Source organism: Cavia porcellus, unplaced genomic scaffold, assembly GCF_034190915.1.
Source record: "Cavia porcellus strain 051 isolate PalLab524CR breed Dunkin Hartley unplaced genomic scaffold, mCavPor4.1 scaffold_5, whole genome shotgun sequence".
In the NCBI taxonomy this organism is placed as follows: Eukaryota; Metazoa; Chordata; class Mammalia; order Rodentia; family Caviidae; genus Cavia; species Cavia porcellus.
In genome coordinates, this window is record NW_026947488.1 from 36,872,184 (window position 1) to 36,899,944 (window position 27,761).

General features: G+C 44.5%; 1 protein-coding gene across 2 annotated transcripts in view; it reads right to left on the minus strand.

Moving 5' to 3' along the window:
- The window catches only part of Pcsk2 (proprotein convertase subtilisin/kexin type 2), a 255,316-nt gene that overhangs the window by 22,102 nt on the left and 205,453 nt on the right, over positions 1 to 27,761 (minus strand). For both annotated transcript variants that reach the window (XM_063248656.1, XM_063248655.1), the window contains 3 exons: positions 19,481 to 19,557; positions 7,577 to 7,665; positions 1,961 to 2,136 (listed from right to left, as the gene is read on the minus strand). In XM_063248656.1, coding sequence (XP_063104726.1) covers positions 1,961 to 2,136; positions 7,577 to 7,665; positions 19,481 to 19,557 — 342 coding nt within the window. The remainder of the gene's footprint in view (positions 1 to 1,960; positions 2,137 to 7,576; positions 7,666 to 19,480; positions 19,558 to 27,761) is intronic.

The following is a 27,761-nucleotide window of genomic DNA, read 5'->3' on the forward strand; positions in this document are numbered from 1 at the left end:
GGGCAAGGTCTTGACACACTTAGAAAGCTTCCCCTGCTGTCTTGGGGTGACTTACAGCTGAATGGGAAGCTTGTCATTTTGGGGAAATTTAAGCCTTGGGGTTGCTGTGCTTCCCCTCCCCCTTCCCAAAAGGATTTCCCAGCCCAGGAGAGCCTGATGGCCTCGCTAGCTGGAGGATGCACACATTCAAATGCCGCCTCGTGAGGGGACCAGGCTGCACTTCGAGCTCTCTGATGGAGCCCAGCTCTTTTCTATTTGTGCTGTTTACTAATGTCCATGTCTGATCACAGGGTGCTGGTGTGAGGTCACCAGGAGCCATTTCTAGCATGGCGCTGTCCCTGATTCAGGAACATCCCTCGCTCTAGGGTCCCATCATGGATCTCTGCACCCGGCTCCCTGGAGGGAACTAGTCAAAAATGAAGGACAGGGAATAACTGTCACCAGATCAACTGTTCAACCACCTGGGCTATAAAAGAGAAAGCCAGGTGATGTCCAGTGGACCTGGAGTAGTGACAGCCTGTTTCCATGGTGCTAGGGGCTGCCTGTCCTTCTTAGAATTGATGGGAAAGCTTCCCAGGGCCACAAACCCAGGGGCACAAAACGCTGGCCTTCTGTGACCCAGTTCATTGTTCGTCTTTAGAAGTGAGGGTACTGAGCATACTGGTTGGGACAGTGACGGCGGATGAGAAGATCAGTCACCCTGGCTCACACTCCAGTCACCGTCTCACTTAGCTGATTACAGCCACAATGATCCTCTTCCAGGCGAGGTGAGCAGCTGAGGACAAGGGCTAAGACTTCCATGGTGAATATCTGAGTACACAGCAGCAGAAGGGGAGCATAAGGCGTGATGTTTCCATTCAGGCCTTTGATGGAATTTTACAGTGCAAAAGGTACTTTTCCATGTGGGCTGAAAGCTATTCTGAGAGACCTTTAGTTTGGGAGTCTTTTTAGGGAGGACAAGTGCTCTAACTTGGGACCAAAGTTTTCCTGAAATCCAGGTATGCAGGGTATGATCAGGTGGGGACGTCATAGGAATAGAAGCCTTAGGACAGGAGGATGGGGCTTAGAGCAGAGATAGAGCTGCAAGGAGCCAGGTGGGCAGGAGGGCAGCCCCAAGACCCAGAGTGCCTGGTGGGGACCCTCAGCTTTCCTGCTCCTGGAGGACCCACTGGGATGTCCCCATTCCCCCATTCTCACGAGAGGCCACTTTCTGAAGCTACCTGGTCCCCATTCTTACAACCAGACAGGTGTGTGTCTGGGTCACCACAGAGTTCATCAATAGGCACCTAATGGGGCCACCACACCCAGAAGGGCCATTTTCTTTCTGTTGTGGAAGTGAGAAAGTCCTACCCCAGGCTCTTGTTATCTCAGATTACAAGACACAATCTGCAAGGTCTCCAGTGACACCTGGAAAACCTTAGTGGCATCTTGTTGAAACTTGGGGTGGGGCACACTTAGGGGTCAGGGCATTGAAGTGGCTTGTGCCGACGCGCAGCTTGGGAACTGGTGCTCCTAACTCCTGATCTGCAGGATCCATTACATTAGGGAGTTTGAGGGGTGGCTCGGTGTCAGTAGGGACTGGAATCAACGTGTGACAGGCACTGGTGGTAAAGCGGGGACTGACCCCAGGCATGTCCTGCTCCCCCAGAGGGGCTTCTGTCTGTCTGACCTCAGAGCAGAGGCCCTCCTTGTGTCCCTTGTCCTTGAGCTGTCTCCTCCCAGACTCCCCCCAGGAGCTCAGAGTTGCACTCTTGGCTGTTTCCCCCAGGGCCCCACTCCCCGTGGGCTGCTTTCCCCTGGCTGTCCCCTCTGTACAGGTCAGGCCCCGTGCGCCCCAGCATTGTCTTTCCCAGCCCTCTGCCCATTTCTGCTTCTCTATCCACAGTGTGGCCGCCCCGGCTCCCCCAACCCTGTCCCACCTTGGCAGCAGCTAGGGCTGGGGCAGCAGGGACATCTTTACCTTGTTCACACCATCGGCCATGGCCTGTAGCGTGAGCTCTCGGGGCCCATCCACTGTCTTGCCGTTGTCTGTGGGGCCCCAGCTGGCACTGTAGATATCGATGAGTTGGGGCATGTGGCTGATGGAAGAGGCCTCAATGACATCGGTCATGAAGGGCTGGTCCAGCATGCGGATGCCTGTGGATGGGTACAACAGGGCACAGGGCTTTGGCACACAGTTCTCAGGAGACACAGGCCTGGGGAAGAGTGTGGCTCCCAGATTTGGCTGGAGAGTTGGTCACCTCGGATGCCCTGGGCACAATGGAGTGCAAGGACCCAAAGGATGCCCAGGCCAGGTGCAGTGGTACAGGACTATAATCCCAGCTGCCTGGGAGGCCGAGGCAGGAGGATTTCAAGCTCTAGGTCAGCCTGAGCAACTTAGTGAGACCCTGTCTACAAGGAGAATAAAAAGGGCTGGGAGTGTGGCTTTATACTTCTTGGGTACAGTCCTAAGTACTAGAAAAGAAAAAGGTGCATAGAGGGTCCCTCGCACTCTTGTGGCCCCAGTCTTGCCTATCTTTGTGAGTCTACTTGAGGGAAGCCCTTCCCTCACAACCTTGGCTGCTTCCTGACAGGGAAGGTGGCTTTTGGGATGAGATCCTGGCCTGCAGTGCCTGCAGTGTGTCCCCTGAAGGTTCGGGCTGGGAGCTTGGTTGTGGTGTGAGGATGTGGGGCCCTTAGAAGGTGACTGAGGCCCAAAAAGCACTGTCATGGGAGATTGATGCTATTCTTGGGAGTCCCCCATTGACTCCCCCCTCAGGAGGACTTGTGTCACATTACAGGGCAGAGGTGTTCTGCTCCCTTCTCCTTGCATCCACTCCTCCCTTTCTTCTTTCCCTTTCTCTCTTTCTCTCTAGCTTAGGCTGGCCTTGAACTCTAGGTGACCCTCATGCCTCAGCCTCCCGAGTGCTGGGATTGCAGATGTGTACCACCACACCTGGCTGTTAGTTGCATTTTAAAATAAATAATATAGAGGCGCACCCAAAGCAAACTGCAGTTTCTTCAATATTTGTGAAATTAAAGAAGTAGGCAATGAAATGGCAACAATGAAGCTTTCAAATAATCTTTTCTGTTTCTTTGGATTTCCTTTTGTTTTTTGAGACAAGGTCTTACTCTGTAGCTCAGACTGGCCTTGAACTCAAGGTAATCCTCCTGCCTCAGCCTCTGGAATACTGGGCTTACAGATGTGGGCCACCATGCCTGGCTGTGTTTTGGGGAATTATTAAAACTTCAAGTCTGCACCAAGATGCTTGCTGGCTGATGGTGGTAACTGGGCAGACACTGCTTTGGGTAAGAATGTGTGTTCCTTTCCTGCCTGGGAGGCATGGAGAAGAGGTGGTGACTGCTGTCTCCATGGAAATGCGTTGAAAACTACAGGGGCCCATCCAGAACAGATTTCCAAGCTTTGGGAGAGCCCCAGGGTGGAGCAGGCTTGCAAGAAGGAGGGAAGTTGTAGCTTGGCTTGGAGGTGCAGGCTGGGACCAGCCCACCTACCTGGGAGAGTGAGGGTTTAAAAAGATTGCTTTTAAAATTTAAGGTAGGGTGGGACAAATTCACTAATTTTCCCAGGCTGGGTTTGAACTTGTGATTCTCTGGCCTCAGCCTCCCAGAGTGCTGGAATTATAAGTTTGTTCCACTGTGCTCCACTGGGCAAGAGTTTTTTAAAAAATATTTTATGAAAATATAGGACAAATTTCATAACCAAATAATATGAGGATAACAATAATTACTGCAGTGTGAATTGTTCTCTTCAAAGTAGTCACTGAGTACAAGACAAACCAAAAAGATTCTAACAAGAAACAGCTGACAATAGCACAGATTTTCTTACAAACTAAAATAAACTTAGTATAAATGACACAAATTAGTGTACATATGAAATGAAATGTTTTTAAAACAACAGCATATGTAATTTGGGGAGAGATTTCAACTTCCTTTCACCTCCTGTTTATCTCTCTTCTATTTTGCTCTTATTTTGTATCTATATTGTGTTTCTCATAAATGAGAAACCATGCGGTATTTGAGCCTGTGTGTCTGACTTACTTCACTTAATACAGTGTCATGTCCTCCAGCTGCATCCGTTTACCTATGAATGTCTCAAGTTTATCTTTCTTTACGGCAGTGTATACTCCTCATACATGCACCTGTTGGTGGACATACAGGCTGTTTCCAGGTGCTAGCTATTATGAACAGTTGTGCTATAAAAAGGGGTATGCATGGCACCCCATAATGTGGTCACGCTAACTCTTTTGGGAAGATCCTTGGAAGGAGGTTAGCTGGGTCAAATGCAATGTCTTTGGTTTTCATTTCATTTTTTTTTATTTTTTGATTTTAAGGGTTTTCTACACTGGTTTGGGAAAGTGTTTCTAAAGGATTCACATCGGGTGCAAGATTATTCTATGATTCACTGTTATTTGGCCTCCATATTTCAATTTTGTCCCCTGTAAAAGCACGACAATACTGTATACTGATCAGAATCTAACACACGTAGCAGCTCTGCTGGGATTGTACAGGCTGTGGAGAGAGCAGGGTCCCCCTGGGGTGTCAGCATCCCCAATCTGTGTCACTGTTGGGGCATCTGCACTAAAGGAGGTTAGATCTCAAGATGCTGATGGGTAAGCAGGTGAGGTCAGCACCAGGGGGCACCTGAGGTTGGGGCTGGAAAAGCAACCAGTGTGAGTGGTGCCAGGAGGGGGCAGTTTTTTAATCCAGGGATTGAAATTCTGCTGGTGCTGGGGCCATCGGTTCTTCATCCCTGGACGTCACAGGCCTCCCTGTGGCCACCGATGTTCATCCATGGTCTCCCTCTTCCTCCGCCTTTGCAGTCATGGTTTAGCAGCCAGGCTGGGCACCTGCAGTGAGCTGCACTTGAGTGGGGATGGGGTGGGGGGGTTGGGGAGAGGCAGAGCTGGTTCACTGAGGTCCGCTCTACCTGAGCCGTGGGAAAGTACTGCTTGGCTAGGGAGATCTGTGAGGGTGAAGTGGGGGCCCTGTCCTCATCCTGTCATCAGTTGGGGGAGTAAAGCAGAGTGAAAGCAGACCCAGCACTCCCTGTCAGGACTGCAGTCCCTCAGCTTTCAGACCCAGGGTCTTTGGCCTGCACCCCAGGGTCTCCAGGTGCAGACAGACTGTTATGAGGAGTGCCAGCCCCAAATTCCTGTCTCTGTACTATCAGTCATCTATCATCTACATATGCATGTATCAATTATCTATCATGTATGCACGTTATCTATCATGTATGTACCTATGTATCCATCACCTGTCTTTTTATTAGTACTGGGGATTGAACCCCAGGCCTCTGCACTGAGCCGCCTTTTAAGGAATGTGCATTTAGAGTTGGGGTCTCTCTGGGTCACCGAGTTGCCCAGTCTGGGCTGGGCCGGCTTCCCCCCTGCCACTCAGCCTCCTGGGGCCCGGGCACTGCCTGGCTGCACTGTCTCTTCTTGCTTTTGTCTCCTGGGAGAAGCCTGACTCACACAAGGCACAAAAATCTACAAGGACCAGCACCAGGGAGGGCTGGGAAAGGGAGACTCAGGGTGCTTTCATCAAGCACAGAGGAGGTGACTGGTGGAGGGGCGGTGTTGGGGGACGCAGTGGGGTTCTGGATGCCGAGGGAGGAGGAGGAGGTGCTGGGCAGACATGGTGGGTGTTCTGGGCAGAGGAAGGGCCCTCTGGAAAGCAATGGCTGTGGTTTCTAACTTATGTTTTAGGCAGTTTGGGAAAGCGTTTCTAAAGGATTCACATCGGGTGCAAGATTATCGGTTTTATCCTAATAGGTCTTAACCCCAGACACGAAAACGTGTGTACATGGGGATTCATCCACAGCGAAGCGGGTGCAGAAGTCATGGGGACACGGACTCACCGACCTCTTCAGCTAGGCCTGCCTGCGGCCCGTGGGGACAAGCGATGATCGCAGTTGGCCACCAGGTGGCGAGCGAGCCCGCCCAGCTCAGAAAGCTCCTGAAAGGAGGATTCTTTCCAAAACTTTGGCCAGTTTTTTGAGCAAATAATTAAAACCCAGCCAACTCCTGGACTTGTCAGCCAGAGTAAGTAACCCGTCCCACCTAAGTCTGTCAGGGTGCGGGGCCTGGAACTCTGGTTTTGTTTGCAGTTCTTGGGCACCTCTCCAGAGCTTCGGGCAAACTACACTGTGCCTGGGTGTAGACTGGCAGCCAAGGGAGGAGGGTTACCCAGGGTGTGGACCGAGCCCGAGGGAGGGTTTCCCTGGTCTGGACAGGGGAGCAGCTCAGTTGGAGACCCAGCCTGTCTGGTGGGCAGCCCAGGTGCATTCAGAGTGCAAACAATAAGGGAGGAGAGAAAAAGTGACAAGAAGCCAACGGGAAGGCACCCTGCGCCGCGTGCCCAGAAAGCAGGGAGCCAAGCCCCACTTGCTCCCTCTAGCCGGCTGCCCTTCCTCAGACCTCGTGGTTCCCCAAAGCCAGGGCCTTCAGGGTCATCAAGAAGACAATCATGAGAATGAAACATTCAGGTCTGAGTTTTCCTGTGGCCCCTGGCCCAGCTCTGTGTGTGAGTAGCTGCCTGGCCCCAGGGACCGGGGAGTGGGTTGGGGGAGCTCAGCCTGTGATACACTATGCACTGCTTTAATAGGGCCAGTGTGGAGGCCTGCCAAGGGGCAAGGGGCCAGGTGCCCTGTGTGTGCATCTCCGGGACCCAGGATGGAATCTTTTGTGACCTTCTGTACCTAGCTCAGGGCGTAGTGAAAGCTGTTCACACCTCGCTGGTGCAGGGTGTGTGGGTTTTATTTAGGCCCGGAAAATGCGAATGTCAGCACAAAGTAGGTTTACGTTTCCCTTCAGTTGCTGGAGAAAAAATATTAGGACAGTTGTGAAAGAAAGAAAGAAAAAGAAAACCAGAAAAGAAAAGAAAAACAAGTTTGGGTGACTCAGCCTGAATAAATTAAGAACCAATTTGATGCAAAACTTGGAACAGGCCCTGCACCAGTCCATACTTCGGCATCTAGCTCAAAGTTTATGAATCTTTGTCTGTCTGTCTGTCTATCTCTCTCCCTTTTCCTCTTCCTTCTCACATTTTCTTTGAAGGGTGGTAGTGCTGCTTTCTAAATTTCCTGAGACACATCACTCCCATTTCTAAAGCCCCCATGAAAAGAACTTGTTAACATCTTACCCAGTGAAACTTCGGAAGAAGTTCTAGGTAGTTTAGGTCTCCCAAAGATGTGATCCATTGTGCACAATGGCTCTGAGCAGTTTTACACAGGAGGCACACACATATTGTACCCTAAGGTCTCTGAGTCACAGTCAAGTGTTAGTGATTTGGCATAGAAAAATAGTGACTGTGTGAGTTCATTTGTACGAAGTTTGAACACTGGAAATGACCAGCTTTTACTATTAGAATAAGACAGCTGCTGTTGGGTGAATGGGAAGCAGCTGCAGGACGGCTGGGTTTTGCTCTTAGTGGTTACAGGGCGACTGCATCAGTGAGAATCCTTGGGCTATATGCTTTGATCTCTGTGTTACTATATTTAACTTATGATTAAATTAAAAAGTTAAATGTGCGACTTAAATTTCTTCTCACCCTTAAATGGCGTGGCAGGGCCTCTTACCTGCGACCTTGGAGTTGTACGCCACGCCGACCCCGCAGATGTTGTTGTTGGCTGCTGCTGACACCTCTCCTGCACATCTTGTGCCATGGCTGTGGGCAGACAAACGCGAGTGAGACCAGCATCAGGAGTGGGAAGCAACTGATGCTCTGTAATGGTTTGGCTGGGGATGCACCAGCCCGGGGCTGCCCCACCTTTTGTCTGCATAGCCCAATGCCCCCGAATCTCCCTGTTGGTTGCTTGTGTCATGAAGAGGTTTCTGAGAACATTTTTAACCTGGACATTTGATCTTTAAGATTGGAAGTATCTCCCTGCAGAAACTGCACAGGTTTCTTTAAAATGAAGCCCAATATGAAGCAGGTGTGTGCTGGATGGGTGGCTTTGCTCTGTCAGAGGAATTGTGGGCTGTCACTTCTTTCTGAGTATGGCTGAGCACACTGGGGTGCAGTGCTCTCTGTAATGGGGTTGCCACCTTTCCAAGACTTGCTTCACCTGAGTTCCAAACAGGGCCTTTCCAGACTCATGCTAGACTATAGACCTGGAATGTCCCCAAGGGCTGTGTGCTAATAGCTTGGTCCCAGGGTGGTGCTATGGGAAGGCGGTGGAAGCTTTAAAAAGTGGAGACTGGTGGGAGGTTTTCCGTCATGGGGTGAGGAGTGTCCCCGAAAGGGATTGTGAGGCCTCATCCCCTTTTCTCTCTCTATTTCTTAGCTGCTCTCAAGCACCAGATTCTTTGCTTTACAATAGACCCAAAAGGAACACAAGCCACCAACCATGGACTGAACCTTCTGAAAAAAGAGCCAAACCAACTCTTTCCTTTTTATAAACTTATTATCTCAGGCATTTTGTTATAGTAATACGGAGTTGATGGATACATGATGTTCATGTCTGTTCTCTGCAACAGACAGTGTAATTCTCCCTTTTGCTCATTCTCCTTATGCCAAGGGCTCCAGCTGCTTCCTGTTCTCCTGCATGTACTTCCCCTCTTCCTGAACTGCTGGCTTGCTGACTTGAAGGATGAGATGTGACTTGACAGGCCTGACAGCACTGGGTTTCTTTACTGGAGCCGTGTAACGGCACTGGTTGACCTGGGAACTCTGGGCTAGTCTGGGAATATTGTTGGGCTAGGCTGTCAAGGTGCAAGGCCACATGGAGAGAAGGAAGGACAATAACCTCCTCAGATGAGGCACCCAAGAGTTGACAAAGAGCAGCCACTTCTGTCTTCAGACTCCGGCAACTGCAGGTCCATAGCCCTAATTCTGCCCTTTCGTGGGGAGAGGTAGGGCTCCGCACTCCTGAGGAGCACAGAAGAGGACATCTGATCTGGGACAGTAATTCGAATAAACAGCAAGGCTCCTGCAGCTGCTCATGGCCTGTGTCACTCACAGCCTGGGCCTCCTCGAGCTCTGTCCCCATGTTCCCAGTGCCTTCCTGATGGTCTCAGGCTCCTCTGAATGTCGGGAATATGTTTGTCCAAACTCATTTTCACTCGTTTCACTTTGCTTTCCTAGGCACTTGCAGTAGCTCCTCTTGTCTCTAGCACTAAACCCTGCTGTGCAAGGTAGGAGAGCCACCTGGGAGAACGCCGGCCTCCTGAGCAAGCACACTGGGGACACTGTAACTGCAATTGCATTGAATCAACAGCTGAACTTGGTATTGTTAGGTTTACAGCAGTACAATCTTTAACAGCCAAATCTTGGAAACAACCCAAGTGCCCCTCCATTGAGGAATGGACAGAAATGATGTGGTATTGTTATACAATGGAGTACTATTCAGCTATGAATAAAGACTGCATCAAGGCTTTTATAAGTAAGTGAATGTGACTTGAGACCACACTCATAAGTGAAATAAATCAAACTCACATGTGTAAATACCATATTGTCTCCTTAGTGTAAGAAACTGAAAGAGTAAATAAGATTCAAAATCTTCAATAAATATTGTGTAAGGGTAAGAAACTGCTCAAAGAGGAAAAGTAACTAGGGTAGGGGAGATGAGGAAAGGAAGAAGGGAACAGAAAAAAACATAAATTTGTATACATATACATGAGATAGCTAAGAAGAGTATACTACGAAAAGTGCTAGTTCTTAGAAAAGAACAGTTAATACTCATGATCAATTTCACATGTCTATATCTGGTAATCTAAGTGACCATTCTGAAGGTAACAATATGTAATATTACAACCATTGTTAAATTCCTATCATCTTGTTTTGAAAACCTATACCGTTATTGTTTTGGGTTGTTTGTTTGTCTCTTTTGCTTTTTGTTTTTCTTTTCTGTGTCTTTTTTCTCTTAAAAAAAAAAAACCTTGGCATCTTTATATTCTTGTACCTTCCTATCCATGGACCCTGTAATTGTCACCCTGTAATTCAGGGATGCTTGTATGTCTTTGCTAAGTTTCCTAATTGTCTCACATCTTATCTTAGATTTATAATTATTTGGTCAGCTCTGAGCTGTAACGCAGTGTCTAGTAAAAGAAATACTTGGCAGCAGTCTGTCTTGTCCCAGACTGAAAGAGAATGCTGCTGAGGTTGCGCCATTAGGAATGAGGTTTGCTGCAGGATTTTGATAAACAGTCTCTATTATTTTCAATAATTATTTCTCCAATTGCTTCCACATTTTAGGTTGTATCCCATTTATTGAAATTTTATTGGAAGCTGTATTTTTCAATTGCAGTGGGTTCTTTTTGCCTGGATGTCTCCTGTGACTTACTTTTCTTGAACTCACTGTGTAGCCCAGGGAGGTCTTGAACTTGCAGGGATCCTCTTGCCTCAGCCTTAAAAGTGCTGGGATTACAGACATATGCTGCCTCCTCTGGCTGGTTTTTAATTTTGTTTGGTGTATTTTTTTAAGAATTTTTGAATCCTGAACTGCAGCCTATTTTTTAGTTAAATCTTTTTAAAAATTTTAGAAACAAAACAAAACAAAAATGATAGAAATGATACAGAATTTTAAAAAGTAGGAAATTAACACTAGTTAATGTATTTCATATTGTTATCTTAGAAGTAATTGCTCAGATTATAAGACTTAGGCATAAAAAATAGTCAAACAATCAAACAGTGAAAACACAAATTGTTCTTATTATGAACTTACGGAGATTATTAGTATAGTTAGCTTGTATACTCTCTCTCTCTTCTCTTATTCTTTTTTTCTTTTCCCTATCCCAGTTGTTCTTTCCTTTTGAGCACTTTCTTTCTCTTTCATTTTCACAATATCTATTGCACATTTTGGATCTTATTACTCTCTCAGTTTTTTTTAACACTAGGGAGACAATATTATATTTATACATATGAGTTTGATTTGTTTCCCTTAGAGGATGGTTTCAAGTTGCCTCCATTTACCTATAAAAGCCTCAAGTTTATTTTGCTTTGTAGCTGAGTAATACTCTATTGTATAAAAATAGGACATCTTTTTTATCCATTATGCAGTTGATGGACTTTGGGTTGTTTCCAACATTTAGCTATTACAAATTGTGTTGCTATAAACATTATATGTCTCTGTGGCATGATGTTTTCAATTCTTTTGGGAAAATACCCAGAAGGAGAATAGCTGGATTGAAGGGAACCTCCAATTCTAGATTTTTGAGGAATCTCTACACTGATTTCCACAGTGGTTGCACCAGTCTACCCTCTCACCGACAGAAGAGAAGAGTCACTTTTTCCCTACAGCCCTGCCAACATTTGGTATCAGTTGATTTCTTGATGGTAGACATTCTTTTTTTTTTTTTGGCACCGGTTCGAACTCACAACCTTGCGCTTACCAGGCAGGTGCTTATACCACTGAGCTAAATCCCTGGCCCTCATGGATGTTCTTTCTTGAGTGAGATGGAATTTCACTCTTGTTTTAATTTGCATTTCTCCAGTAACCAGTGATGTTGAACATTTCTTCATGTATTTCTTCATCTGAAAAGTGCATATTCATCTCCAATGCCCATTTTTGGATTGAGTCTTTGAATTTGAGCACCTGATGTTTTTCAATTCTTTGTATGTTCTCCATAGAAGTCCTTTGTCTGAGGGACAGTTGGCTAAAATGTTTTCCCATTCCATGGGTGTTATTTTCACTCTGTTGATGATTTCTTTTGAAGTGCAAAAACTTTTTAATCAGATGAGATCCCAGTTGATGATTCTTTGAAGTATTTGCCTTGAAGTTTGTTTTTGTTCATGAACTCTTTGCCTACTTCTATGTCCTCAAGATTTCTACCTATTTTGTCTTCCAGTAGATTTAGTGTTTCTATTTTAATATACAGCCTATTTTGGATATGGATTTTTTCCTCTTCTTTTTTTTCTTTCTTTCTTCCTATGATTGCTTTAGCTGACTCTTTAGTTTTGTATCCTGGATCTTCAATTGAATTTCAAACCTCTGAACTCACAGAGACACTGGGGAGAGACCAGATCAGCTGGCATGGCAGACTCTTGCAACTTGGCCGGTTTACACAGGACTGTCTACACCTTCCAGTCACCGTTGGTCTACAGACTTTCAAAAGACATGGTCTAGAATTACAAATCCTAGAAGCTGGTGAGTCAGCAGGGGTTCTTCTGGTTAGGGAGAACCGGAAAGGAAGCTACACATCCCCTAAGTGCCAGCACTGGCCCTGTTAGCTGAGGAGGGCTGAGAAGGAAGCTATGCAGCCCACTATGTGCCACTGGTGACCAGGATGGCTGAGGAGAATCAGGAAGGAAGCTATGCAGACTCCCATGCACCAACAGCAGCTGGGGACAACCAGGAAGGAGCTCCCTGCACACTGTGAACAACTGGCTGATTTGGAGGAACACAGGCTGAGATGATAGCAACTGAAGTCAAGAAACATCCTAACACTTGTCTTATTTAATTGACTTTGTAAGCCCAAACCCAGTAGTCTGAGCAACAATTTGGTCAACAATATGTAATGTTTGTACATAATGTAATGTAACTATTATGAATTTCCTACTGCCCTATCACTGTTTTATTTCATTTTATTGTTCTGCTTTATTTCTTTTAAAGTTAAAAAGAAAGAAAAAGAAAGTCAAGGTCTGGCATGGCTTGCTGCAGCCTTTTCACCACAACTTTAGACACAGACGTTCCATTGTGATATCTAGAAGAGCTGAAATTTAGTGATTGTCCAGCTAGTTTGGCATGGGCTGTGTTTTCTGGCTGATGCCTGATGAGCTCTCTTTCAGAAGCCACTGATAAGAAGGGCTGAGAATGAATAGTGAGGCAGGATGTGTTAGGACAGGTGATGGGCCAAACTACAAAAGCTGCCTCTGGGGAGACCTGGGCCCTCTCATAAAAGCCCAGGGCCTTCTGTAGAAATGAGGATCACCCCTGCTCATCTTCCTAAGATGAGACATTAGGCTTTTCAATTTCCCTACTCAATTGACCTGGCTGCACATGTGCAAGATATCTTTGGCTATAACTCACTTTTTCAGCCAGCAATGCAAAATCAAAGGCACTAGATTCTTGCCAGAAAGTCCAACTGTGCACCAAGTGAGAGATAGTTTCTATTGAAAGTTCAGATGAGAGAATGTCATAATTTCTCTCACTCTCTAACTAGTAGGGGAATCTGACTTAGTTCCTGTAGAAATTCTTGTACTGAGATTCTGAGTCACATTTGCTGCTACATAGCGAGTGTCTCCCCCATGCCTCGTTTTCTGTATTCATATCTCTGATCCCCAACTAAAACCTTCTAGGTGGGAGAATCACTCCCATTGTCTGGATATGGAAATTGACTCAGGGATCACTCATTCCATACTCAACAATCCACACAGTACTACATTTATCCACCACTACTCACCTTATTTTTCTCTCTTGAGAAAATATTCATTTGCCACTTGAAGACTGTGAAATTCTCCTATCAGGCACACACAGCACTAATTTTTATAGAAGAAATGATCATGCCAACATCTTTATTATATTCTTTTACAATCTTTATAATTTTCTCCATAACCCCTTAAATCTGTATCTCTGTAACCCATTAAATTTGTCTTTTAGCCAAAGGGAGAATTTTAATGATGAACACCTGTCTAATCCAGATAAAGGACTAGAAATAAAATAAAGACTATGGCTCCTCTAATGGCTCTGCAGAGCTAAAACAATCGTATTCTGTTGGGAGCTCGCTGAGCTCTGGTGTGGATGGAGAGAGGCTTAGGTAGTTAAAAGCAGCAACCTCTAAGCAAAATCTACCTTTAAGGGAGTCTCGAAGCTCACATGAAAAAATGTTAAGATTAGATCTTTGAAAACCATCTGAGTTTTATTATTCAGGAGGTGATTTCAAAATTAGTTCTTAAAGACATAAGGGAAAGATGTTCTCTCTTCCTAAGCCATTGGCTGTCACCAGGGTAAAGTGCCAGTTTACATCAGTATGGAAAGAGAGCCAGTGAGGGCGTCTGTCTCACACTGTCTTCCATGGCTTGCTTTGTAGGTTCTTCAAAATGAAATACAACTTTTAATAGGGAGCAAAAAGTTAATTTCAAGAGATATTTCTTATCTGAAGGTTTAATAATACCATCAATCACATTAGCTCCTGGGGAGTTAAATATTTTTTTAGCATCCATTTGTCCTTCTCTCCCCCCCCCCGCCCCGCCCCATTTCAGTTGGTAGAGTAAGTGTCTTTCCTCTTCCTGAATCTATAGTAAACTTTTTACAGTCAGGAATAACATCTAATCCGGAATCTCTTACTCTTTAGGGCCTAATAGAGTATGCCGCACCCTTGAACGCTCCATAAATACCGCCTGTGGCAGGGGTAACATTTCCGTGGCGAATGCCTGTCAAAGAAATGCTATGCACTGGCGATTTTATGGACAACAACACAGCAGTGGAATACAGAGTTGCAGTGTATCACCCAGCACTGACTTGCACCTCAGCAAGGCTGCAAAACTATTGACAAAATGTGGGCCTCAAACCCTGCGAGCAGCAGGCAGCTCTAAAATGGACAGATGTCAAGGCCACTCAACATCACTGCACAGCTGAAAAGGTGGGGCCACCCCTTCAACCAGCCAATCAATATTTTCTGAATGCCAGCAAGCAAAAAGATGTGATGTCAGATCCCGATGCCTCACAGCCAATCGATAATATTGCTTCTGCTCATTATTGATGCTCATTAAATGTGTAATATTTCTTACTTTTTTGCAATTTGGGTTATTATCTTGTTTAGTCAAATGTATTTCTCTGATTTCAAATGAGGAGAAAATTATACTCTCTTTGCAGATTTCTTGACTGTGTTTCAAATATATCCCCAGAGTTCAAATACTGCCTGTAATTATTAAATGCTTCACCACAGGATTAATACATTGATTCTGTGAAAAAGGAACCAGCTCACAAAATCGAATCAAACCCAGGGCAGGCCGTTCTGATGTACACACTCCCTCTGAGAGGGTCTGTGGCATCTCAAGCTTATTTTCCTGAAGAGTCCTTGGCTTGGGGTTTTAAATGTGTTCTTAAAACAATGCCAACCGGAAGGAAGACCAGGTGAGGAGGAAGTCCGCGGCGCTGTTACGATGGTTCAGCATGGGACACCCAGGAGGAGGGGTGCGGTGCTGCTCCCACAGGCTGCACACTTCTGTGCGGCAGCACCGGCAGCACCGTTGGAGTGGTGTGTAGCAACAGACTCCTCCCTGGGCAGTGGTGGGCAGCCCTTCCCGGGGTCTGGAGGCCAGACATGGTACCATATCCAGAGGAGGATGCTGTAGGTCCCGGGCAAAGCTCTGTGGCCTTGTAGTTTCCAGAGGCTCCTGTGCCATTGGTCGTAGATTCTGTGCGGGCCAAGGGCCGTGCTGGTCTTGAGCGTGGACTTGGGGAGGCGATGCTCCTGGAGCGCGGTGCAGGAGGCTCTCATCATGCCCCTGCTTGTGAAGTGTCTTAGTCTCCTTTCTCTTAGGTGGGCCTTTCTTAGGACATAGCCCCCTGTGCAAGCCTTTAATGGCCAGGGGAGTTACCCAGATCACCTCCTGAGCATACCTGTATCTTCTTCTTCACCATCTTTGCCTAAAGCGCACACTCACCCTGGCACAGACTTGCCCGCCAGCCCAGCTTGACCTACTGCTCTCATTTACATTTTGGACCTGTGACTCTCACACTGGGCACCGGAAGCTGCCTTTGTCACTCAGCAGTGGTGTGACCTTGCACAGCTGCCTGAGAACTGTGCCTCGGTTTCTAAAATGAACACAATTTGAAGGTTTTTTTTTCAGAATTAATTGAATCAGTGTGAGATGTGATAGGAAAATATGGTAGATATTTAAATTAAACCATTACAGTTAAGGATACATTGCCATTAGTGGCCCTTGCTTTGAATGCACTCATCCCATTGTCCATGCCACTTTCTGCAGCAACTCTGGAAGTCCTCCTTCATGAGGGTCTTTAGTTGTGCTGTTCTGGCTTGCCTCAGTGTCTTAACTGATTCAAAACATTTATGTTTTGTGGTCATTTTGACTTAGAGGAGGAGCCGGAAGTTACATGGTGCCAGGTTCCATGAAGAAGGCAGATGAGGACTCACTGTGATGTTTTTTCGAGCCCACCTTTGCATTGGATGGCACCTGGCAGCAGCATTCAGTGTGTTTTGATCACCTGTCATAAAGACACTCATGTGAAAAGGACTTCCAGATGGACAGGTGTGTTTGCAGTGAGAGGGAGGATTTTGAGGCTTCATGGCAATGTGTCTTGTACCATAATAATTTTTAAAATGTGAATATTCACCAAGTATTTTGATTTCATCTCCACATACAGCGACTCAGCCCAGTGGCTTGAAGACAGTGAGCCACACATAGTACCTTAGTTCTTTTTGTGTTGCTACGAGTTTGGCCACATTAACCCTGGAGGCACCTGGGCCCAGCCTTCCTCCTGGGACTCGGCCAGCTCTGTAGACACCTGGGCACCAAACTGAGTAGTGTCACATGGACAAAACTCAAGTCCCAAGTCTATTTATTGCCTTCTTTTTCTGCCCGATTCATTTTAAGTTTACAGGAAAATAGAGTGAATTCCCATGTACTCATCTCCCAGCTTCAACAATGATTAACTCATGACCAATTTTATTTTCTCCACACACCAACACATTCTCTCACTTCTTTCCTCAAGATATCAGTAATACTGAAGAAAATACCAGACATAGTGTCATTTAATCCTGGAGAAACTTTTTGGCAAACATACTCTAGACTCATGGGAAAGATGCTTTCATTAAACCAAGCAAGAATCTCTAGGGTGATGCCAACCTTCGGACTGAGCGTTCTTCCCATGCAGAAGCTTGAACTTTGACCCATCCTCCTCCCATAACCAGTTACATTAGTTATATTTTGACATGCCATGAGCTAGGTAGGCCTACCTAATCTGTGATAATTGTAGCTGGTTATGGTGGTGTACACCTATAATCCAGCTACCTATGAGGTGAAGGTAGGAGGATTGCAAGTTAAAGGCCTGTCTGGACATCTTAGTGACATCGTGTCTTAAAATAAAATAGAAGGAATGCATGCTGGGTAGAGTACTTGCCTAGCATGCATGAGACTCAGGTTCAATCCCAGGATAGGGGTGGTGGTGATGGTGGAAGAATGATACTCAATCTTTGAATAACAAGCCATGGTGGGGCAAGGATCTTTGAAAATGAGTTGATAATTGGGGAAAACTCATTTACTGGTCAAAGTGCACACTGTCTTGAGTTGTTGGCTTCCCACGACATGGAGATAATGCCCTCTGGGAGTCTCCCATAAACAGATAGTGGGAAATGCTTACTGCTGACAGCAATGAATTTTTATTACACTAAACACTAATTGGTTCTAATTAGAGGTTTTCAGCCAGTTTAAAATTGTTCTTTCAAGAACAAGTTGCAAAAGAAAATATGGACAGGAGAAGACAGCTCCTTGGTGTTTTTGTTTTTTAGGATCATTCTTGCAGCAAAGCATATAAGCAGATTTGGTTGGAGGAGCCTTATTTGAATTTACTACACGAGATTCAGGAAAATTTCCTTTGGCTTATATTTTTGAGTTTGGATCAATCCATCAAAAATTAATTCAGTGCCCATTAGCCACAGTGAGATAGTTGGTTGGTTCACGCATTGCACCTGACCTTTCCGATATCTATGGGTAAGGATGGTGATCAATTCAGGTGAAACCAGACACTCTGCACACGGTGTCCCTCACTGCCACTGTCAATTACGTCCAGCACATGGCTCAGTGACATTATTCTGCAGCTTCATTTCCCTGCTTCTTTGCTAAGAGTGTGCTAAGCTCTGGTGTCAGAAGTCATGTGAGTAAGTGGCACCTCCTGCTCACGGTTCTCAGACCTTTTTAATGCAGTTTTCTCCTCTAGACGCACAGCTGCTGGCACTGCACGGTGATTGTCAGGCTGCAGATGAAGTTGGCAGAGTAATTACGCTACAGGGCATCAGCAATGATCCTTCAAGAGTATTACAGATTTGCATTTTACTTCTTTATCCTTTTCCTCATTTTCTACAGTTTCCACACCCTAGTAACATGTGCTGCTGAAGCAAGCACCGTTTCTACACCCTAGAATTCACATTCCTATAGTTGTTCTTTGATCAACCTCCATGCTGTAAGAACCAAGTCTAAAGCTGTGGATCTACTAAGGAGCTTCCCTGTGTACACTGGGAGGTTGCACTGCTTGCATAAGACATTAAAATGATACTTACCAAAAAAATAGTGCAGGGCCAGGGATCTAGCTCAGTGGCACAGCGCCTGCCTGGCAAGCACAAGGTCTTGTACTAATTCAGATTTAGAAGCAATTTAACCATGGGTCAGCTGTTGGCTTTGTTTTGAGTACTAATTGTTAGATCAAAGAAACTATTTGACCTTGCTAAGCACATTTCCTTATCACTAAACTGGAAAGGGTAGCTTTTGTTTCATATACCCCTTAGGCTGCCATGAGAAGTAACAGCTATGATAAAATAACCACGGATACTGCAAACTGAATTCTGGATGTTCATGAACTTCATCCAAGGGCATGGATCATAGGGAAACACTACATTTATTTTATTTACTTATTTAAATGAAGTGAAATGTATTTTAAATCGATGCATAAAAGCACAATCACTTATTAATGGCCACCATGTGATACTTCAACATAGGAATACACTGGGTAAGGTCAAGTTAAACGTACCTGTCTTCCCACCATTTAATCATTTGTTTGTAGTGGAAATGTTCACAAATCCTTTCCCATAGTATTTTGAGATACTCAGTAGTCATCATTATCTGTGGGCACCCTACCGTGCAGTGACACCTTCCTTCCTGTCTTAACTCTAACTTCCACCCATTGATCAACCTCTCTCCATGTGACAAGTTAAAAAATTACAGTGTTCTTTCACTGAGCTAAGCACACATCCTAATTTCTCTGTATTTCTTATATGCAATTAACTATGTATCCAAAAGAAAAAATGAGAGAGTACATTTATATGTTTAGTAGCAAAGCAGGTTAAAGAAAAGTGGAGCCTAGAGGTGGGACATTTGAGTCCTTTCACATAGTAGGAGCTTTATCGCAAGCATTCCTTCAAACCCCTGCTGACCACACTTGCTCTGGTTGAAATTGAGCTGCTATAACCTTATAGCAGAAATGCTTTTTCAAAAACGTAACGGAGTCCCTGCGGGACAAAATTTCCCTGCAATAGTTTCACTGGATCAAGCAAAGTCAGCATCTAAAAAATTATCAATCACCCCATAGTACCTTGAGAAAGGATTTCTTATTTTTATTTTTAGCTTTAACAAAGCAGTAAATAAATTTCTAGTTCAATAGAGCTAAAACAGTTAGAAGACCATTCTTGAGTAGTGTAATATTTTTAAAAAACTCATGAGTGTAGAGATTGTAGCCACCAAGAAGGAAAATCATAATGACCAGTGAAGCACTGGGCTGATTTTGTGGGTGATAGTCAAGCTTTAAAAAAAATGGCAGAAAAGAGAACCACAGCACCCTGACGCCTCGTGCCCCGGCCCGGCTCACCTGTTGAACCAGTCATCGGTGTACCGAGGGTACGGGTAGGGATCATTGCTGCTGAAGTCGTAACTGGCTTCGGCATTCTGCAAAACACAGGAAAGGCATGAGGTCAGTAAAGCCAGAGGCAGAGCCAAGGACAGTGCTGGGGAACATGCTGTCTGGTGCTTAGAGGGCTGGAGACCTTAGGACCACAGAGGGCAGAGTCAGTGCCCTGCCCTGGCCCTTGCATCTTCATCTTGTCTTTAGACTCAGTTTACCTTGTGGGTGCACTGAGTTCACCCAGAACCCAGGGTTTATGGTGAGCTTTCTTCGTGCAGCCCTGAGCTTCTAGTTTTCATGTTATGCTGAGGTGGCCTTTGGCTTTGTGCTTATGAGCAAGGCCCACTCCCACTTCCTACTTGAGACTGGCTAAGGCTGTCTCCTTTTCTGTTAAGGATGCCAAAACCGTCCCTGAGCCCCTAACATCGTCCGTGACTAACTTGGTTTATTCACTCAACAGATATGAACAGTCTTATGTATGTCAGAGACTGCTAAGATGGAGAAGACAACAGTGGTGTCCTTTTCCTCATGTGACTTACAGCCTACTTGGAGGAACAGACACTAAACATAGAATCAAACCACTAAATACACAGTTGCAAACCCTGACAATCAGTACGTTCCACTCTGTGGTAGACAGCCAGGAGTGTAAAACTGTAATTTTATACTTCTAATTTTTCCATTGAGAGTCTTTCCCCATGTATATCAATTGTGTTCTCACTTAAGTGATTTCTTGTTATTTTTTTTTCAGTTTTGTCTCTAGTTGGTCTTTTATTTGTGCCAGTGACAGGAGGTGACCTTCCATCCCTTGTTGAAGGGTTCATTCCTTCTCCGTTGATTCCTCCACTTGCCTGTGGTCTGGGGGCTGGGCAGCTCTCTGGAAGTTCCTCTCTTCTTCTGCCCTCTTTCTTTCTGGGTTCTTCTGTAAAGAACCCAGATGGCTCCTTGGTTCACAGCATACATGGCGCAATGAGTTGTGGTATATCTCAGTTTCACCAGTCCTGTGCTCCCTTGTGGGGTAAGATACTTCAGTTCGTGACATGCTCTGGTTTGCAAATATAGTGTATTACTGGCATAATGATTTAAGAGTAACTTGATGAATTGCATTCATTTTTGTGTGGATTTGTTGCATGACAAAGGGCTGCTAGTCAATAGTATTTGCAATGATCAGAGCCGTTGTGCTGGTCAAGCATCCACCTGAAACCTATAATTTTAAAATCAGAAACTTTTTGAGTGTTGATGTGACACTAAATGGGAAAATTCCATACCTATCTCCGTAAGACAAGTCATGGTCCAAATGCAGGTGCACTTAACATATTGTATAAAATGACTTTCTGCCTAAGTGTGCAAGACACATGTGATACACAAACCACTTTCATGTGTAAAGTTGGGTCCCACCCCCAAGACACTCTCAGGTGTATGCAGATATTCCCAAATCTGAAAGAAATCTCAAGTCCAAAGCACTTACAGTCCTGAGTATTTTGCATGAAAGCTACTCAACTTCAACCTGTCCTTATTTAATGAACAAATGCAAAGGTTGGCAGTGGAATTTGGTCATGCCATTTCCCTTGAGTCTATCTTTATTCAAGACTCTAGGTCTTCACCCAATACCAGGCCTTTGGGGAGGAATCTCCTTTCTCCATTTCCTTCCTCTTCACATGGGTCCCAGGTTCCTTTCTTGATGTGTAAAGTTTAATTCTGCATCTGGTCTCTGCTACCCTCTCAGATTTGAATCTTCTTTTCTTTATTTTCCTTGAGATATCTAGATTTCAGTTCTTTCTAAAGATACAACTTGGAAATAGTACCTTATAACATGTTTTGCTGCTCCTGCCTCTGATATAGGTAGCAGGGCACAAATATGTAAAGAAACACATGTTAATACCTTTTCTTTTGGGTTGCAGAGCTGAGGTTAATACTTTAGCAACAGATTTGGAAGACCACTTGCTAAGCCTGTGTCTCCACAGAAGAGATTATAATTCTGAGGTGGCAGGTGGAGCTGGGCATGAGCAGCCCATCCCTTTTTTGTGAGCTGTGTTCATGAAGTAGGATGAGGCCTGCTTTTTGGAAAGTCAAAGTCAGAGAGGCCTAGAAGTCATTCTAGGACAGGGGCTGTGAGTCATATAACTAAAGTGGCTCTGTGAGATACCTCAGCTAATATTCTTGGGGTGGCTCCTTTCTACAGCCTCCTGAACGTCAGCACAGGATAGGTAGTAGCACAGTATTCTGAGGGAGCTGACTGGTGAGGATGTGACATTGGGAACAGATGACCTAGGAAGTTCTAGTAGTCAGGACAATGAGGATCTGGGGTTTAGGCAGGATCTTGGTGGCCTGAAGACTAAGGACAACGGGCATGGGGATATCTTGGAAGCCAGAGTGGACAGCAGATGGACAGAGAGCACCATGGCCTCTACTCCTTCAGCTCTCCTTCTGTTGCACAAATCCTTGGAGCTTGAGGAAAGTTCTAGAGATAGGGAAGGTTATGCAAAGCCTGAGTTCAAGTTCCTATCACCAGTGAATTTAGGCTGCAGACAGAAGGGAAGACCAATCAGAGAGGAACGGAGAATTCTTATATTTTTTGCTTGCTCTGGAGCAACTGTTTCACAAGCTGTCCACTCAGGCTATTTTTATGACTTCAAATCACTGCTTAGGACTGGGTTGAGGTCTCTTAGCTCCTTATTCTGAACTAGATGGCTTCCCCCAAGCAGGTGGGGGTTAGAAGGAAGGGCTGGCAAATTCTGACAGTGGGACTCAAAACTGAGATCCTTGAAACCCTGCAGCCATTTTTATAACAAGGAGAAAGACCACGTCAGTGTTGTCAGAGGTCAAACTTGCCTCTCAATGTTGAAATAGATGATGACTTAAGAATCCCCAAATTTCGTTATTTTTACACTGAATTTATGGCTACTATTCAATTCCTCAAGTAACAGTCTATAGTGACCACTAAGGAAGGCAAACAATGGGTCTTGCTTGGCGGTATGCTTTCTGGCTGAAAATCAAATACTTTACAGTGAGAAAAAGCAATGAACAAAGTTTTCAAAGATTGTGTTTGTGCTTTTTATAGCCAAACTGAATCATTTATCCACCTGAATTACAATGTTGTCTCCCATAAAATTACTTAAGTACAAGAATAAGTTAAACTGGCCTTGATTATATTAGACTTTTCCATAGTATCTATTAAAATGGAAATTTTAGAGTAATGGTGTTCTGGTAAATTCAGTGCTATAGTCCTAGGTTGAGCTCAATGCTTGTGGTTGTTTAGTCTTCTCTAACTTCTTTCTAAAATATGTAAGTCTATTTTCTTGCTTTAGATAACACTGTCTATGTATTGAGCATAATTTAATCTTTGATGATTCAGGGTAGAGATGATTCAGAGTTGTTATTAAAAACTTGAATTATCATTGTACCATCTCACTGACAGCGAGAAGATTGGATTGAATCCAAACTGACCTCATGACTTCCCTGGAAGTTATTTCTGGAAGAAACTTCTGATAATGGTTCATTTTCTTTCATGAAAGTTCAGTGCAGGAAAAAAAAAAACCCTGCTTGTGGTATTCAATAATCTAAAGGTTAATTTCAGAATGTTTGAGTGCATAGTTGGAAAGCAAGTATATGTTTGCCTTGAGCCAGAAAATTGAATAATCATGGGTTTGGTCATTTTTGTAGGTATGTGCTTTAGATACGTGACCTGAATGCACACTAAACTAAGAAAAGACAGGGAAAATACTGATTTTCACAAAATCTTCTGACTTGTTCTATCCCTACTCCCCAAACTGGAGCTTAATGTCCTGGTGAGTAGGGACCTCAGCTTGCTGGGCTGTACCAGATGCCTGTGTCTATGGTCACAGCTTGCTAGGGGAAGTGTTGATGTCAGAGAGACATGGGTTTAAAGCTGACTGTAGCCCTGGAAGTTTGCTGATGTTTCAGAACCAGCAGCTCCCTCATCTTTAAGATGCCTGTGACAGAACAGTTACCACTCTGTTGCTGTGAGGAGAAAATGAAAGTCCAGAAAGATGCAGTGTGGACATTTTCTCAGCTCTTACTGCTCCTTTTTGTGCCCTTATGTTTCTTTGATCACTTCCGGCAAGTCACAAGGTATGGCCCAAGTGCCAAGTCTGACCCGCCACTTGTTTCTGTAGATAAAGTTTTATTAGAAAAAATGTATAGCCCTTTGTTTACAAACTGTCTGTGGCTGCTTTTGCAATAGGACAGTAGAGTTAAGCAGTCATACAGAAGCTACAAAGCCTGGCCATCACTGCCTGTCTGTTCTGGGAAGTTTGCTAGTGCCTGACCTGCCATGTCCCAGGCCACATAAACTCCCTAACTGCCATCCTATAGCTTGAAGTTAGCACTGCACCCAGTCTGTGTCTTCCTGGGCAGCTGCCTATGCTCTGGAACACATCTGTTCCATGTCCTGTTCTTTCCAGAGGAGTGGGGGCTGCTGAAAAGGAATCTGTGAGAACACCATCAGGAGTTTGAAGCTTACTCCTCCCTTGTCTCAGGCCAATCAAAGGCAGATTATCGTGGGAGTTTCCAGGGCCAAAGAAGCTGGAGCTCAGCCCACAGGGCACTGAGGGAGACCACAGAGTGTGCCCCACTGTGACAGGGAGTAAGGATCACCCTGGTTTCCACCATTCCTTCCCATCATTGGTTAAGGGCAGTTCTGCAGTCCCATAACCCTATAGCTCTTTTGCCTTTCAGAAAATATCCCTCTGTCGTCATGGTCCTTGCAGGGAGGGGCAGGTGTCTGCAGCTCTTCAGCTTGCAGAAATGATTGCTCCGACAAGATGGGCACATGTGGTCTCTGCTGCAATGACCTCATTCATCTTCCTTTTATTTTGGTGCTGAGGATTTGAACCCAGGACCTTGTGCATGCTGGGCTAGTGCTCTGCCTTTGAGCCATATCCCAGTCCCACTGTTCATTTTTAAGAGTCATGCTTTTTCTGAACTCTGATGATTCTGGGCTATTGCAATAAGTTCATGTATTTATATGGGCACTCAGTGATGGGATTGAACAGATCTTTTTAGAGCACCAAGGAGCAAGCTGTGGTCTGTCTGATAGTTTGGAAAGTGGTTTCTAGAATCAGGGCTGTCATATACAGTTGTGCCTTGACCAAGGGTGCCTGCCCAAGGGAAGCATCTGGGGGCTGCATGGGGGATGCCAAGTCATCCCCCATGGTCCTTTGGGGCAGGGCTTTAAAAATAGTCAGCCCAAAGAGGCTACCCTTGTATCCTTTGTCTGCTCAAAAGGACATCTTTTCCTAATTGATTTGCCTGGAGGGAAGGTGCTGATTTGCCATTCACCCACTGGTAGCAGGCAACTGGTTTCAATTCCCCCAGAGTGCATTCTGTAGGTACAAACAGGTCTACAAGCAATGACAAGAAAAAGGCCTCTCTAGTTAGAGTTATATATCAGCCCAGGCCTTGAAAGAAACCTAACTGGGGCAGTTAGATGTTTTCTGAAAACATCAAATATCACAAAACTTAAGTGATATCTCAAACAATAGATGATTGCAGTCATGAGGACAGTGTGGCATATTCGTATGATTAATTGGTAATGCGATTCCACAGTCATAGGAATTTAGGACAAGAAACTACATTGCATTCGTCCCTGTATTCTGGATTGCTGCTTTCCCTGAAGGCATTTAACCAAATAACCCAGCTAGGAGCTGTGTAACTGTATTAGCTGAAATTGCACTGTGCTCACGGGCTAATGAAAGAGAAATGAGCCTCCCTAGATAGACTCTCAATTGCAACCATATTGCCCCAGAACAAAGCTCTTCTATATGGAAACAGAGCAAGAAAATAGCCCAGTCCATTAGAGCCTAAAGAATTTTGCTATTGCTCCTACTTGCATCCAATATGGTCATGGCTGAATGTTCCCAATTGTGTCTATTTTGATTTTCCTCAAATAATTCTCCCATATGCACTGGTTTAACGATAATGTTCAGCTCACTTTTGACTGAAACCAGCATTAAAAGGGATTTATGTCTGAATTAAATCTGGCTGTAAAACTTAATGAAATTTAACATTTATCCAGCTCTCAAAAAATTAAGAGAAAAGATGTGGAGTCCAAAATTTTCTGGAAGTCTCTCTTTTTCTGCTCCCAAGTTCCCAGAGTGGTTTGTGTTTTACTTGTGACACAGTGCTTCTTGACTGCAGATTTCACACCACCACTTATTGCCATTCCTGGTTTTGTCCCTAGAAATTCTAGAACTTCTCTCGTCACTGGAGTGCTGTCTAGATAAGATGTGACCTGACAGTCAGGACACATGCCTGTTGCTATGTCCCAGGCCAAGTCCTGGGCAACTGGACTCATCTTTTCCAAAGTGGAGCAGCTCCATCCTGTGGCTGTCACTGTTGTCCGTATCAGCAGAACTGGAAAAAATTGTAAGCACTAAGCTTGAGAGGAGACAGCAATCATAATCATTCCAAATGATTTACACAGTGCCCATGTTAATAGAGCAAGTTTAGCTTTTCCAAGGAAATTTATACTATTTTATTATGTATTTCACCAAACCCTGTGGGGGTACATACGGAAAGAAGGAATGAGCTGATGGATGCTCTGAGAGACAGCCTACCCTGAGAAGCTTTTTTTTTGTACAGTGATTTTTGCCTGTCTATGTCCTCTTGGCTTGTCTTGGTGTTACAGTTGGTCATTGAAGCCTGACTGCATTAGACTGAGGCCAGTTCCCACCCATGACATTCTAGTGCTTTCCTAGAAGTGTGCATTCCTGGGCTGAACAATGCACTGAGAAACTGTCACTCACTGGAATCAATCTTCAAGAGCTGGCTCTGAGACAGGCTTCACAACTTGGGTGGAAAAAAATTCACATCTTTATTTTCATTAGACACTACCTCAAACTCAGCATTTCCTTCCATTACAAATGTGGCATATCAACCAGAGTATTATTAGAAGTACTTGTGAGCTTGCCATCGATACATATTTTCACACTACATTACAGTTGCTGCAGGTATCTTTTCAGCACGCCCCAACTGGCCACTGATTTTGTTATTGAGTGTGTTAATAAAAAAGAACATAGGTTACCATTTCATGAACATGCATTGCTGATCTTTTTAAAACTGTGATACAGAATAATTGCTTTTCTTGGTATTGTGGTCTGAAGGTTTGTGTTCCTTCACTATTCATATGTTGAAATTGAATGTCTGATGCAAAAGCAATTAAAAGGGAAGCTCTTTGGTGAGCAGGGCCATGAAAGTGAGGTCCATATGTGAGGGGTTAATGCCTTCTTAAAAGAGGCTTGTGGGAGCTTCTCTATATTCTCTAGCATGGTAGAAAGTTGCCACCTATAAGGAGCAGATTCTGTATCTGTGGCATCATGCCCTTCAATTTTCAAGATCAAGAATCATGAAAAATAAATTTCTGTTGCTTATAAATTACCCATTCTAAGATACAGGTTGGTTACTCTGTGCATTTTATTTTAAAATAATTAAATATTTTAAAATATTTCAAGAATGGAGAAATACCAGTATTTGCATACATAGTTGGTATGCAACTTGGTGCAATGTTTAAAGAGAAATTTGCCGGTATCTAGTGAACTAGATAATGAACTAGAAAATGAACTAGGAATCCTCTAAGAATTTACCTTAAAATAGATATGAAGGATGTATGCTCAAATGTATTCATGACAGCCATGATTATAATAGTGAAAGTCAAGAAAAACCAAATATTCAAATTAGAGATGAGTTAAATAAATTATAGGGCTCTCATTAGATGCAAAACTCTGTAGCTCTGGAAAAGAGTAAGATATGAGACCTGCAAGGAACTCACCCCCAAGAAATATTGCTACGTGAAAGAGGCAATAGCAGAAGGAGTACATAATGAACTGCCATTTATATATGTATTAATTACTTTTCTCTCTTGTTATTGAGACAAAATACCTGATGCCCAAAGTTAGGGAAGGGAAGGTTTATTTCTTACAGGTTAGAGGTTTCAGTCCATACTCAGTTGGCTCCAAGGCAAAATGACATGGCTGAGGGGCAATGGTTCATGGCTGCCCCTGCAGCAAAGCATGAACTGAGCAAGAGAGAAGACATATCTTCCCATTGTTACACTGTATGCTGGCTCTGCCTCTGGGTAGGTGTAGCATTCATACTACCAAACTGGGCGCTAGACAATGAACCAATCACAAATGCTAGATTTGGCTGCATTCATGATTGCATGAGGCTTTGGAGGGGCATCTGAACATAAACCATAGCAACATAGGAGAGGGAACATAGTTGATTATTAATG